Source organism: Cydia pomonella, chromosome 4 (genome assembly GCF_033807575.1).
Source record: "Cydia pomonella isolate Wapato2018A chromosome 4, ilCydPomo1, whole genome shotgun sequence".
Taxonomy (NCBI): domain Eukaryota; kingdom Metazoa; phylum Arthropoda; class Insecta; order Lepidoptera; family Tortricidae; genus Cydia; species Cydia pomonella.
Window position 1 is genome coordinate 5805295 of NC_084706.1, and position 16257 is coordinate 5821551.

At 38.8% G+C, this 16257-nt stretch overlaps 1 protein-coding gene across 3 annotated transcripts in view; it reads left to right on the forward strand.

Moving 5' to 3' along the window:
- The first annotated feature begins 253 nt into the window (after nucleotides 1-253).
- LOC133516929 (transient receptor potential-gamma protein) overlaps nucleotides 254-16257 on the forward strand; it is a 71722-nt gene continuing 55718 nt past the window's right edge. For 2 of the 3 annotated variants that reach the window (XM_061849989.1, XM_061849990.1), the window contains exons 1-4: nucleotides 254-3021; nucleotides 10931-11069; nucleotides 12557-12599; nucleotides 12908-13029. In XM_061849989.1, the coding sequence (XP_061705973.1) occupies nucleotides 12925-13029 (105 nt within the window). In that variant the 5' untranslated portion in view covers nucleotides 254-3021; nucleotides 10931-11069; nucleotides 12557-12599; nucleotides 12908-12924. Of the gene's footprint in view, nucleotides 3022-10930; nucleotides 11070-12556; nucleotides 12600-12907; nucleotides 13030-16257 lie in introns of those variants that run through there. The other variant, XM_061849991.1, reaches the window with a different exon arrangement.

A 16257-nucleotide genomic window follows, 5' to 3' on the forward strand; every position in this document is an offset into this window, starting at 1 on the left:
ACTATGCCATTTAGTTAAACGTACTTACACATACCCCGCACTCAACGGATTTCAATAAAAACACGGTGTATATTTCAATATGTTCACTAATGTATACCTACTATTCTGTAACTACCTTCTTAACTATTTACTAAGATCACGATTTGACCTTGTGGATTACTGGCTTTATACACTTAAAAATTAAAATTGCACATGTAATTATTATAAGCTGTTGTAATCCTGAATAAATAAAATAAAAATGTACATGTTGTATATGTATATGTACATGTATATATAGTATATGTACCGTAAGCTGCAGAGATAAGTGACCGCCCTGCAAACAAATTTCTATGCAGGAGGGGTCAGTTATCTATTTACCAGTTGATAGCAAAGCAATTGGTTACATTAAAGTTTTAGGGTACATTCAGTACCTATTTTTAATTAATATAGACGTATTTTCAACGAAAACCAACCCATTACCCATTCAGAATTCTGATTATAATTTATATCCCTACAAGACAAAATGACCCTCTGTTAGTTTTATTAAAATAGTTCCTTCACTTTTTATTCATCTTTTAATAGTATTGCCAGTGTTGCTAACAATATACAGTAGGTGAATAACCTTGTTACAAGTTTCGTTCTAAGAGCAAGGAACTACATTAAATCTACAAGTATCTTAATCGAGTATTAATAACCTTGAAAATTACCTCCGACGTTTCAAAGATGATACTATCTTCGTGGTCCCGAAGAATGACTGGCTAAAGTTGCTAAGGTTGCTACTGTTGACAGCAACATCTACCTAACTACCCGCACTTTACTAAATAGAACGTTTTGCACACTTAGGGCGGTTTCAGATTAGCGTATTTTTACGCGCGTATACGGTGGTTTCGAGGTTACAATCGCGTTCCTTTACCCTACATACGTTACGTACGCTCGTATCAAAGCTAGTCTGAAACCGCTTTAAGGTTGTACTCTAGGGCCAGGGAACACGCTGCGAGCGTGCACGCTCGGACCGTGCGTTGCGTGGCCGAGGCGTGTGAATTGTGTTAAAATCGTGAAAGTTTAAATCTGTGTTTATACCGTGTTGATAAGCTTCTTGGATCTGTGAATCCGGCGGTGATCGCACAGCGGATGCGGAAATAATAGCAGTTGTGATTTATGAAGGTTGTAGCCCGAGCGGCTGTTACACTGCCTATTTACATAATAAGGCGCGCTGGGAATTTTATTGGCAAAGATTTCATAAATATTCTGTTGGAAGAGCGATATACATAATGAAGTTACATGTTGATGATGGTTATTGTGTAGATTGCCGAGAGATGTCTGTCTACATAGAAAAACACCCGCAAAAGATTTTTTAACGCCAATCGGAGACGTTAGCGGTGTTCTTTGGGTTTTTGCTCAAGTAAGCGACTTAAATTATTTACCTTTCTTCATTAGGACTTCAGGTAGACGAAAAGTAAACTAGGTAATATATTACTTCTTATAGGTAGGAGTTCCTTCGATGTCTCAGTATCCCTATCTCCTGACAATGGGAACAGCTGTGTAAGTAGTGTATTATTTTCAAACATAAAACGTTTTTTCCGAACCGGCCCAGCTGTCTTAGGAAAATTGGGGAACATAAAAAAAGACCCCGACAAATTGAGAACCTCCTACTTATCTTGGAGTTGGTTATACATATATAAATAGTAAGATTATAGAAGTTTCTAGAGTCTAGAGTTTATCAGATAGGTAAAGTATTTTGTCCTCCGTTTCCCCAGTTTAGCCGGATGCTTGCACTTCTTAGGCTCATATATGTTTAAGCGCTACATACTCGTGTATCTATGAACGAAATCAACATTTAAACCGCTCTACTCCTTTGTAAAAAGAAGGGTATCGTTTAAAATAAATGCTGGAATAAAATGTAGTATTAAACATTGTCATTTGTGACAATAGTAACTATAACTCTAACACTAAATATCGTGCCTGTTATAGACCGGGGTCTACTAGTTTGTAGGTTGTATACTATCAATCCGTGTAGGTACCAAATTAGATCTAAATCTGTTCAGCCGTTTTAGCGTGAAGGAGGAACATGAGGACATATTCAAACACCAAACATACAAATTTTCACATTTATAATATCTGGAGGATGGATGCATTTAATATTTGAACTCTTAATGTAGGTACAAGGTTGTGGGCATAACTTGATATCAGACGCAATCAAACTTCAGAAAGAAAACGCTCGACCTGTGTGCCAAAACTGTCCAGATTTACGAGCATGTACATCTTTGATGGCCTCTATTATTAAAAGTTACAATTTTATAACGTAAACCCGGCTTTATTGAATTATCGGTACTGGCGCGTCGTTATACGAGCTTCCTGTAACTTTATCACTTTCAAACTTCCACTCAAATTATTGTTTTCAAACTTGATTGTTTGGAAACAATAATTCGAGTGGAAGTTTAAGAAGTGGTTTACTGAAGTATCTAAGTTCCTTTGCATATCTCCAACTTTGTAATCCTGTTTACACAGCATCGGCTTATTTCCAACTTCCTTTTAGCGGTATAAAGTTGCGAAATAATCGATAAAACGATCAAGGTAGTAATCGCATGGAATACAATTGATTTTCATGGGTCGGTTTGGGCGGGCGGCGGCGCGGAGGCGGGGCGAGGGCGGGCGCGGCAGTGCGCGGCGCGCGCGGGCACCGGTCGCTCGTCCCGCGCCGCCCGAGCCAGCCTGCGCTGATAGCTTTACGAGCGGAGCCGTCGTCGGCGCCCCGCAGTCGCTAATCGCCCGCACTCACGCGCCGAAAAACCTCCACTACTAATCTTTCACTACGTTTCACGCCACGCCGTGTTTTAAAACTAATTGGACGGAGGAACGCACTCGAAACAAGTTCCTAAAGGTTTTTAAGAAGTTTTTTACTTGGAAGTCTAATTTAGTATTATTCAAGTGATAAAGAGCTTTTATTACCGGAAGTTTAAAAGGATTCATATAAAACGGCGCCACTAACAAGTGGTGTAATACCTCCCTGCGCGCGGAGACTGCACTCGCTGCTCGCGACAGGTGGGTGCAATTATAAACATGTTTAACAAATAGCTGCTAATGATCAACACTTGCTAAAGAAATAAAATTGTTTCCGTCCGGTGTTGCGTGGAAGCTATTCGTCGTAAAAGCTTTCTATATTTGTCATTGATGGATGAGTGCTGCGAGTGTCGCGACAGCCTTCGCCCGGCCCTTCCAGTCGCGCCCGCTAATGTGTTATCATTCTGTTTTCATTCCGCACTCGACGCTGGAGTTTTGCCCATTCGTCCATTGATCGTCGATCGAAGTGCCTCGTAAAGTGCTAGTTATCCTATAGTTACTTATTTACAAATGACGATCAAAAGAAATGGATCGCTAGTGCCTAGTTTATTTAAGTTCTATTTATCAACATTTTTGAAGACTGATTCACGTGTAGACTAACGTTATTCGTTAACGCACTATAAAACTCAATTACCTAGTTAATTTATGTTTTATCCCTTTCTTACAAATACATAAGTCAAAATTACAGATTAAGACAAGCGACTAAATTAAGGCTTAATTGAGGCATTTAGCGCGTTTTTAAATAAAGAGGTTGTCACATACTTAGGGTTCCTTATTTTGTACCGGATGAGTAAGTGAGAGCCAAAATGGCGGGTGTACCTAAATAAAAATAAAAAAAGCCCACCATATTGTACCATTTGTACCTAATTTGTACTATTAAGTACCTCCATAAAAAAGATGTACCTACCTCACAATACTTAAATTTATCACCAAAAAACAGTACACCCGCCATCCTGACAGTCAGAATGGCGGGTGTACTTTATTACGCTATGATCCCGCGATTATTGATAAGTTCTATAAAAAATGAAATTTCTGTACTTTTTTGTACCTTCATATTCAATTATAATATGAGCCAATTAATTTGTAGTTACCAAGTTTTACTCATTTTATATTTTGCTTGCTATTACACTTTTGCAGGCGCAATAAAAGTGTATAACAACATTCCGATAGAAATAAGAGAATGTCCACAACCACTCTTCCTTAGAAAATTACATGAATGGCTTATGAACAAGCAATTTTACTCCCTACAAGAATATTTGTCGTGTAAAGGTTTGTAGTAGCATGTTTTCAATAATTCCATGACTAGATTATAGATATAGCTAAATTAATTTAGTCCGTAGTCTTAGATATAGGTACCTACTAGTACAATAAGATATATATTGCGTGCTGGATCTCGGCAGATTGTGATGAACTTTTGTAAATACTAACACCTTTTGTACTCACATGCATGCAATAAAAAATTATGAATTATAATTTTTCAACTTATCGATTTCGTTTTTAAGATTACGCCAGGAATTAGTACCTTTTACGTTTAATCTGATCAGTTCAAATAACTCAGAAAAATTATGTCTTAGAAAGGACCGGGCGCCATGTCAAAGATTCCTTATATGAAAAAAAGTACTGAAATGTTCGTTTTTCATTGATTGTTGGTGATTAATCAAATAAAACCTGCAAATTATGCGTTTTTCTTGGTAAGTATATTACTGTGATGATGTCCTTTTTTTGTAAAAAAAATACTAAGTACAGTCACGTCTGAAAATATCGGTACGAAAAATGTGCCAAAAATATGTATACACTACCTTAATATATAGACAATAAAGTCATGTATACATACATATTTTTGGCACTTTTTTCGTATCGATATTTTCAAAATGATCGTACCATACCATATATTTCTAATATGACTACGACTAGTGGCTCCGCGAGCTGTACATCTCGCGATACGATCGATAAGGTTAAAACATCTAAAAACAACAAAAAAGACTTACTTCCATGAGCCATTTTCACAGCGTACTCACAATAGTCTTAAGTGCCATAGACCGTAATGGCACTTAAGTCCTTTATTCCCATTTCCACCACTTTAAACATATTTCAAAAAATGAGACGACAGAAACATTCTATCTAGCTAAGCTACTGAACCTGCTTACAAAATTTCACGAGATTCAGTTGACAATTGCAAAAATAAAAACGTTCATATCTCCGTAACTAGAAATGAGCATAAGGTACCTTTTGTCATGGAAAGGTACAATTAGTTGTTTCGTACTACCAAGACGATAAGAAAACATGTAATAGGGTGTTGAAAAGAAGGATTACATTTTTTCAGGTTGTATTTTTTTACCTTCCAAATGTGCTCTCACTGCTGAAAAATTTTGTGTCCAACACGAGATCAAAATTACTTACATCTCGTGCGCTTTTGAGTATTTACTACGCTCAAGATTCTAAATTAGATTCTATTATAGAGAGATCTATTATAATTATACAATCTTCCGCTTGCACGGGACCCAAAATAAGCATTCAAAGAAATATCAAACTAATTTGCTCTCTTTGTTGTACAAATAACCCTGGAAAATGCCCAATATGAAGAGGGGGCAAAATTTCAAAGTCTAGTGACTAGGTCAAGTGGGATATCGTTTAAAAGAGTTAAAATTGTACATTCCAAAACCTTTTTTTATTTTTACATATTCGTATATTTATATTACATGTCATTTTTCATAATTACATTAAAACACTTAAATAAATTAACAATTAAATTAATTAACAGTTAAATTAAAATTAGCATAAAAACCATAGAAGAAAAATTATGACATGTTTACATAATTATAGTTGCTAGATTTGTAGCTGGCCCCCAACGGCTTATCCTTTGTCCATTGTTACCTGCAAAAAAGAGGGCCCGGTGTCTTTAACCGGTTATTTAATTACAACTCCTATGGTAATTAAAATGAGATTCAAAATGAACTAATGAAAAAATAATTTGCGAGTTCTTGTGTGATCCCTATACGGTTACTGAGTACTGGCGAGTCGAACGCTACCGAACCAGCCCAAAATTTGTCCTCGATATGCGTAACAAAGGCGCGTTATCGGAGAGCACACCTACACTGGTTTTTTGAGCGTTAGACTAGCCCGCGCTCAAGTGCCAATTAGAATTATACGACCCTTTTTTTTGCAAGTAGTGGCACGCGCCGTTTTAGTTAACAATAGACAATGGATAAGCCGTTGAGGGCCAGCTACAAATCTAACGACTATATATACTATAAATTTTACATGAAAAATCAGACCTCTATCTTGATAACTTTTTTTATTAATAAAAATCATTTCCGACTTCAGTTTGCAATTTAACCAAATTTACTTGTGGGATTACATTAAAGACACCTAAATAAAAGAGTTATTTTTGGTCAAGATGATAGGGAATTATCCTCGTAAAACCAACATACGTGCATTACAACGCGCAAATTAGTTAGACAATTTGCCGATAGATGGCGCTGTACACAAATATACATAGTATAGGTACTTCTGATCAAAAGTCTTTCGCCTATATAGTTACACGAGATAATTTAAAGTGTGTACGGAACCCACGGTGCGCGAGTAAAACGAACTCGCACTTGACCGGTTTCTTTTGTTTGTTATATATATAGGTTAGGAACCTAGGAACCAATAGTTCATGTAAAGAAACGGCCAAGCCACATATTTTGACTAACGTGTAGAGTTTGTGAAGTTAGTTCTTGTAGAGTTAGAAGCTTGGCTCTACATGAGATCTGGTAACTTGTTGACAGTGGAAGCCTTTCTGGTTTCTTCTTGACAACATTTTACATGAAAATGTTTTTGGTGTGATTCATACATTCCTACTCGTACTTACAGATTGCTAAAATCAAAAAAAACCCTTCTCGTAAATCCCGTAGTTGCCGGTCAAACATAAGTCTTAGCTAACAAAAAAAAAACTTAGGTTAATTCTCCAAGTGGCATATGTCGTTTTTGAGTTATTGGAATTTAGATTTTATTTCAATTAATCAAATTTGAAATTTAAATGACACAATCGGTTGGGAGTCGACCGCCTACCACTCCAAGGGTTAAGGGACCGTCAGAGTGCGCATCCGTCTCGCACTTAGCCGATTCCACACGAGTCAGGCCAATTCGAACGTATACTGGCATCAGTACCCCTAGTGTAACTTTGATCGACATCATAACGTGACGAACGCGTTTGCGTTAAGTCTCATTTTGTATAGGATTTTGAGGTTCCAAAACGTCCCGCTTGGCGCGCTCTTTCGAAATCCAGTACAAAATGAGACTAAACGCAAACGCGTACGTCACGTTTGGAAATCGAATTTATTTACACTAGGGGTACAGAATGACATCTAAATGAAGTTATGGCGCAAGCGTGACGCATGATAACTAAACGACATCATTCAAATATCATTCATGTCAGTGTATGTTCGAATGGGGCTGCAAGTAAACACATGATTATAGTAACGTCCCTATAGTGCACTGGGCGCGCCCAGTGTGTCCCGGCGGGCGCCGCTCGTACCAAATCAAAATGTAATTTTTATGGGAGTCGTCTCGGAACTCGTATACAAAGAGTTTTACGACGCTATAACTGGAGCTTTGAACTGCAACGTTCTGTACTCTGAGTTTGTTCCTAGTATACCTATCATTCTTGGAGGATTTTAAAACTGGAGTCGCCTTTAAGGGTAACCGTCTGTCGAAAACCTCGGCCAATGGTCATATGTATTGTATGGACTGACGTTTATCTAACATGGCTATTTGTACGTAACGTACAAAGTATAGATTTGACGTGCCCCTCCCCCACAAAATCAGCAGACTGTTTTGTCCAGAAAATTACAGACAAGGCGTCTCCAAAGCTATCATTAGTCCGTAATTTGTAACAACTAAAGAATTAATAATTATAGAAGATATTGTATATGTAAAGTCATTAGTAATAAGGTTTATGAATAAGGAGGTAATGACTCATTACCTCCTTATTCATAAACCTTAGCAACCTCGTACTAATCTTTGATTTTGTCTCTTTCTAACAAACAGAAATGTCAAAATGATGGATAGGAACAAACGATTATCAACGGTTTGTTGGATTTGACAAACGTTTATGAATAACGCCATAAGAAAAATCTTGTCCCCGCTGTTTGACAGCCGAACTAGCCGAATGGGGTTGGCTACAGTCAAAGGTTTGCATAGAGATGGCGCCATCATAGCTTGCCCCTATCACTGGTTGTGTTATATGAAATTTGGCTTAAAAAGCTATCCAGGCCATACAATAAAAAAACCGGCCAAGGGCGAGTTCGTTTACCTCGCGCACCAAGGGTTCCGTACAAACTTTAAATTTTCTCATGTAACTATAATCACGAAAGACTAATTTGTGCGATCTGTATGTATGTTGGTTTTTTAGGGATAATTCTGTATCATGTGAACCGATATCAATATTTTTTGTTTTATTTGAAAAAAAAAAGGGTCTTTAGTGTAATTTCATAGGAATTTAAACTATAATAAACACCCTCAAACGGGATTAAATTGCTAATTAATTTTTTTTTAGTTCATTAAAAATAAAATATGAACATAGAGGTATGATTTTATTTTTACCGTAATCTTTATGATAATGTTATTATTATGTAAAAAATTCATAATTTCCTTTATAATTATAATTCAGCCTATATACGTCCCACTGCTGGGCACAGGCCTCCTCTCATGTGCGAGAGGGCTCGGGCTATAGTCCCCACGCTAGCCCAATGCGGATTGGGGACTTCACATACACCTTTGAATTTCTTCTCAGATGTATGCAGGTTTCCTCACGATGTTTTTCTTCACCGAAAAGCTAGTGGTAAATATCAAATGATATTTCGTACATAAGTTCCGAAAAACTCATACGTACGAGCCAGGATTTCCTTTATGTCAATGTCAATGTCAATGTAATTATAAGTCAAAAACTATTCACTATGAAAAAAATAGTAATGTTCAATTTGAGCTCTTTCAAATGATACCCCACTTGACCTAGTAACTAGACTTTGAAATTGTGCCCCTTCTTTATATTGGGCATTTTCTGTAATTAATATAAATAAAATAAAAAATATACTTCGTAATATGTCTGGGATAGCGTTGTTCATTACTATTCCAAATTTCAAATCGACAGCTTAATTTCTTCTCGAGATATTTAGCAATGTGACAGACGGACGGTACGGAACCCTAAAAACAAGAATTTGACAGTCAGGCAGGCAGAATTTGGCGCCATCTGGAAAATATTTCGACCTGCCAACCCTATTGACAAACGTTAACTTTTGACAACCAGAATGACCGCATAAGTGCACAAAAGTGCACACCCACTTTATAAAGCCTGACCAGTTATATATGATCACGCGCCATGTTGCGGAATTTCATGGAATCAAATTTTTTATATAAAACTACCCTATACATGAGAAAAAAAACGTCCTCTTGACAATGATTTCTGGTCGGGCTTTAAATGAATACCATTCGCTTTATAAAGTGTTCCATCGAAGCTTGCTACACCTCTACTACCCTTTGATAATATGAATAACAACCATGAGAGGCTTACGAGTAAACGTACCTGTCCGCTTACCTAAGTGCTTCAAGCTTTTTGAATAATAATTGCCACACGGCTAGAACAAGTGCGCAAGCTGCATAGTTTGTGACCCGACAGAAGTCGATTGAATCCAAACGAAAATAAATTAGGTCTAATGCTTTGAAGAACAAAATGTACTTAAGTGATGTCTATAAAGCTGTAAAGTCTGGTACTTACAACTCTTACAAGCATATACACTATGTTAACGGCACCAGTCATGGGACATTTAAGAGAAAATTTGGAGTATCTTAACTTAGTCCGTTTTAACCCTACCAAGACACAAGTTTTCGCGTTTGCCGCAAAAAAGTTAGTTTGTCGTGTCACCTCGTTTTGAGAGCACTCCCCTGACTGCCACAGCCGGTATCGGAATCCTTGGCGTCGACATCTCGAGTGAAGTCTAGTTCCGCGGCCATCTAGAGGGTAAGACTAAATTAGCCTCAAAAAAGCTCGGTGTGCTCAACAGATCGAGACAGTATTTCACACCGGCAGCCTAAATGCCGGCAACGCACTTACAACCCCTCCGGTGTTTGTGTCGTTGTTTTTTTTTTTCTCAATTGCTCAAAAGTTAACTGAAAGAGATCCTTTATAGCATTTAGTACATTTCATTGGATATATTCTATTTTTAATGTAAATTCCACCTGTCTAAAGTGTTTGTTACATATACATACATACATACTCGTATTTGCTACAGCGCACTTACTATTTAATATAATAGAATCTAATAGAATAGAAGCGTTATTTGTAATGTTAGAAATGTAAGATAATTTATATCATTATTATTTGGGAAACACCGTCTGTCATCAAACTATTTCTATTTTGATACTAGTTGTTAATATTTATATTGTCCGGGTTTGTAAACGTGCCCTAACTGACAGCCCAGCTGTCATGGGCGCGGCTGTCAAGAGAGCTTCCCGCGCCAACGTGAGCGTCGGTCGTCGGACTTAATATTATCATGTACTTAATTCTCAAATAAATCAATTACTCAAGACCTAGTGCGTTTTATATCTTTCAGTAAGAATACGTAGGTACAAGGTGTTACATTAAATATTGTCACAGTATTCAGCCGAAACAGTATGCAAATATTAAAATATACTTATAATTTACTTATTCTAAATATTCTAATCCCTATATGTTAATATGACATATTCACATATTCCTTCACTGAATAAAAACAATGTTCTTGAAGCCACTTAGTTAATACATTCTTAAATTCTAAATCGTGCAACAGCTTGATACTATCAGGTAGTTTATTAAAAATTTATATGCAAGTACATATTGTAGGCATTCCGTTTATATATATCCGCACGGCAGGGAGGCTGATACAGAAGAGTCCTATATTGAGCTCTTTGGTTTCCTTTAAACATGTCTGAGCGCAACTTAAAATACTCCATATGAGTCTTTACAAAGATACAAACTTTTTTAATGTACATGCACGCCAAAGGTAGAATATTGTGTTTTTTTAAAATTACATTATGCACATTATGCGATTTGTGGCATTATACGTAAAAACCTATGTATTTGTTGTTGCAGAAACTGTTAGAGCGGAGCCAGAGCATGGGTCCCTCGAGGTTGTGGAGTGGCTGAGCCCGGGCCCGGGGCCGGCGACACGCTGGAGGCGCTGCGGCGGCACTCGCGGCAGATCGCCGCGCGACGCGTGCGCCGTGTGCAGGTGAGGAGACTAGAGGGGCACAATGTTAGTATGACTCACGATACTCCGACAGAGTCAGATGAAGTAATTTTGATTTTCGTTTTTCGCGGTAGGACCTTCCTTCATATTCGATTAACTGACGATTGATTGAAAATAACTTCACACCGCACAAAATATTTTCTGAAAAAAGATGTTCCTACCAGACTAGAGGTCTAGAACATGACAATTTTCTATCCAGATCAAGAATAGGTACCTGAACCACCGACATAAATGTACTAGACAGGCTATCGAGAACAAATTGTGTCCGCTATTTTTGGCGTTTGACGTCTGTCACTAAGATAAAGAATAAGCATAGCTAGCCAGAGGCGAAACTGTTATGACAACTGTTCAATTTCTGCCTACATACATACGCACTGTAAAGAATCTAGATAAAATGCATTTATTTTCTTACAAGTGTAGTGAAACTGTTTTACATATGTGTCACTGACTACATTAAAATTTATAAAAGTAGTCATAAAACTCTTTCTATTTGACTCTCGTACTCGTAGCAATTTTGATCAAATCGCGCTTATAGCATAATATATTCTTTAAATATAAGAAAAACACTACAAAAACTTACGAGATAAACAGTAATATATCATTATTGTGTATATATTCTGCAAACAATAAGGTAGGTAATAATTAGTACCAGGTGTTACATCTGCGAAATGTAATCTATGCGCCAAAGAAAATGTGTTCAAGTGACGTTATAAATAACCTAAATGAGCTTAAAACGAGAGTTTTTTCGCAGTAGATTGTTATTATATTGCTTTTATTATGTTTTTTTTGATATTATTAGAATACATTTTCATAACGCCCAAAGGCTTTTATAAATTTTTATTTTTTTAATTTTCGTTACATGCGTGGCATCTCGCCAGTAGTCGGAGAGGTACTAAACGCAATGAAGTGACGGCACTTCATTGAGGTGCGGAAACATTTTGTTAGAGGTGCCGACCGAAGAGCATATAATCACTACATTTTAGTGCCGACTCTAGTACTTTACCTAAATGACCTGAACTAGACGACCATCTAGCATGAAAAGTGTTACGAAAATGAATAGAGCATAGAGCTAATAACAAAACAAACATTTGCAGATAATTTTACACAGACCCAACTAACGTAGGTCCCTCGTTATCAGAGACATGTCAAACGCTTTATTTCTATGCTTTGTATTTGCCTTTGCTCTTGGCTGTAAGCTGTAAGATATTTTTTGGGGCTATAATAAAACGTACTTAAAACTTTTAATTTTGGATGTCCACTTGCATATATTGCTTCGAACATTCTCCCCATTTATTAAACAATTTTATTTATTACCGAGTGTACCTCTATTGACATTTAAATTGAAAGATGGCATGAAACAGCGACGAGAACTGGGCGTGTACCTTATCTGACATCTATTTCAGTTTCTATTGAACTTGTTCGGTGTTCCGCCCAGCAGCCCGCCCGCCTAACTCGTCGGTTTGTTGCAGTTCACGGAACGGGAGCGAGATGGCGCGCGCGGAGACGGCGCAGGTAAGCGCGCGCGCAGATTTGCCCGTTGCCCACTTCACCCGCTAGATGACCGCGCTATCTCAAGTGCTTCCCATTCCAGTTAATGGATTCCTAGTTTACATTTCACGTGCCATCCGCCAGAAGTGATTAATTCAGTGCGTTTCCTTTACATACATTATTGAGATGTTTAATATTATATCTATACGCGAGTGGTATGTTGATTGTTTACAATACGCTCTAAATATATCTTAGCGGGACTCGGGCGTCAACCGCCCGTGGTACATCTTAAACCTGGATTTGAGTGATGTAAAGGTGTGTGGTGTGTGCAGAAAGCGGCGGGTCGGAGATGTCGGGCGGCAGCGGCGGGGCGGACCGGCGGCCGTCCACCTGCCGCGTCGAGATGGGCAACCTGCTGGCGCCGGAGCCGCGGCCGCTCGACAATAAGGTCAAGGTATGTTCACACTCCGCCAATACGCTGTAATCATCGTCATCATCCCGTCCTAGCCGGTTACGGCCTCGGCGACTGATTTTATACTGGCTAGTGAGAGCGACGATCATGAGCTCTCAGGTGGCTGAAGTAGCCTATTTTCGCACTAAATGTACGGCCACACTCACCGCAAGTCATCACCCCTCCGACAAAATTGTAGCTTATGACCGCAGGTGGTCGGGCCTTTAACTCGTCACGCTTCGCGTCGAGTTCCACTCGCCTCTGCTCTTCAAAGGCTTGCGCTTTTGTACTCACTGTATGCCTCCACTTCGGCCGATCTCGTGCCGAAGTCTCCCAGTGCGATGGTTCAATGTCACATCTCCGCATGTGACACTTCAGCACATCTGTTCAAAAACCAGTGGTAACCCCACAGGTGCGCCGCGACAATATCTCGCGCTAGATAGACTAACTCGTCCTTTTCTAACTGTATTAACTAGAGAGGGACGGGTAGTCTATGTCGAGGGCAAGATGCTGTCGCAGCGTTCTATGCTAAGCCTACAGGTCAATATGGATGTAGGTCACATTGTTTACCCCCTACTACATGGTGTCGCTTTCAGTAGAATTAAACGAAGGGCAATCTTCTATTATTGGTTTTCATCCGTACTGAATGCAACATTCTGTATATGGTACTTAATTATGTTTTCTATTTGAGGAAAGTTGTAGGTTTGTTTGACATCGCCTTGAATAGATCCTGAGGAAGTAGTCATAAATCCAACATTACAAAGGTAATCTTCAACCAAAGCTTCATCACTAGAAGTAAGTACTATAGTTCACAATATCTAAATAGTTTATATTTACACATATTACTCGTCATGATAATTAATATGTATTTGTCCTTAAATGAATATGTAAGGATAATTTAGGGTAAATAAATATCTGTGTAATTGCGTATACTTAAATAATTTGCACTTAACTTATTGTGGCATTTGTGACTGATTGTGCTCGTGTTTTTATCAATGCCACCTTTTACCAATAAGTAAGTACTTATACATAATGAAGCCACTTCTTAATCATGATACTTAAAATTTAACAAACCCATAATCATATGCCTGACTTGCACCTTATACATTATACACAGATAAGGTGTATTGGGATAACTTCGAAAACGGGGTAATTTTGAAACTAACAAAATTCTACTAAATTAGAAATATTTTCTGCTGTAGCAACTGTAAGCAAGATGCCTTGTTAAGCGTTGAGATAGGTAGCGTAAGGCCAACACGGAACGTAAGCGTAAGCGTCGTATAAGCGTATCGGAAAAACGTTACGAGAACGAGACGCGTAGAGGGCACCAAGCGGCGCGAAAGCGTAATCGTTTTATAAGTGAAATCTCATTAGTTGAAATTATGGCGTCGTTGGCGTCAGATGTCTTCGGCGGATGCATCGACGATGTTACTTTCTCGTCAGATGAAGATTTTTTATCGTTTAATGATGTCAGAAGTTTTGTTTTTTTTTACGCCTGCAAATCTAATACGCTACGCTACGAGTACTACTTTTTTTTATGGTAGAGGAGGCAAACGAGCAGACGGATCACCTGATGGTAAGCGATTACCGCCGCCCATGGACACCTGCAACACCAGAGGGGTTGTAAGTGCGTTGCCGGCCTTTAAGATGGGAGTACGGTCTTTTCTTGAAGGTTTGAAGGTCGTATCGGTCCGGAAATACCGTAGGCGACAGTTCATTCCACAGTTTAGCTGTGCGAAGCAGAAAGTTCCAGGAAAAACGCACAGTTGAGGACTGCCAACCATCTAAGTGGTGAGGATGGAAATGGATGGCGAAAAGAAGCGGCAGGGATTAATCCGAACAATTCCTCGGAGCACTCCCAGTTGTACATGCGATAGAAAATGCAGAGCGAGGCCACATCTTTACGCAGCGCCAAGGAGTCAAGCCCATCCGAAATACGCTGGCAGTCGACAATTCGAGTCGCTCTTCGTTGAATGCGGTCCAGAGGGAGAAGCTGGTACTGGGGTGCCCCTGCCCATAGATGAGAACAGTATTCCATGTGCGGATGCACCCGCGCCTTATAAAGCTGTAGGCGTTGGGCCGGTGTGAAATACTGTCTCGATCTGTTGAGCACACCGAGCTCTTCGACGCCGACGCGCGCTCGACGACGCTTCGTGTGCGGATTTGTTTGAGCTTGTTCGTGCTCGTAGCGATCTCGTTCTACGCGACTATTACGATACGCTTACGCGTCCCTTACGCTTACGCGTCTCTTACGCTTACGCGTCTCTTGCGCGTACGTTCCCTGTGCTGAGGGCCCAAGTGTTGCCAAAGTATTAAGTGCTTCTGGTTTAGTAGATTTTACTGATTTTCAAAATTACCCCGTCTTCGAAGTTATCCTAATGCACCTTAATTATTGGAATTAAATTATAATACCATATAATGTGTATTATATTATGAATGCGAAAATAACTCTGGCACTCTGGCTATTTTTGTTTGTTTGACATTTAACGACTTCCAAAGCTTTTTTATCCGGTCTGACTCTAGATCGAGGGTCCCCAAACCTTTTGACCTAAACGCTACGGAGCGTAAACGATTCGCATGTTGGCTACGCACCCTGGTCTTCGGTTCTCCCGCTAGTTTTCCACGGGCTAATAGCACGGACCCGCGGGTCATAGAGGTCATAGTTAAGAGACCTCTGCTCTAGACCAACAATTTTTAATTGGTGGTCAGTCAAGTTAAAAAATAACCCATAACCTTTTTTAATTGTCTTTAGCTGATCTTTCTGAACGTATCTTCAAAAGCACCATGTGCAGATATTTTTGACCTCTTTGTCCGTGTACCTAATTGTAAGTAAACATTAATAGATTCATTTCATATTTATTTCTGTGCCGAGCGCAATTTTGTTGTTGGTAGGTTAGTACAACCTTGTTACTTCGACTCAAATCGGTTATTAGACCTGAACTGATGGGCATATGTTATGTTCAAGTTAAGGGCCAAGTAAACCAGCAAAAACTTTGTTTACTAAGTTCATAATTAAAATTGCTAAGAATGTTATGGTCACTCCCTCATCTCACACATTATCTAGCAGTCAGTTTTCTTGTGTCGAAGCGTAGAATTACATATCCATATAACACTTATAAGTATTATATGTAGTATTGATAGTTAAATAGATCCCATCAAAAACATAAATGTGAAATGAGAGCCAAGTTCAATATGAAGGATGAGTATATGCGTTGTCGTTGACTTCGCCGA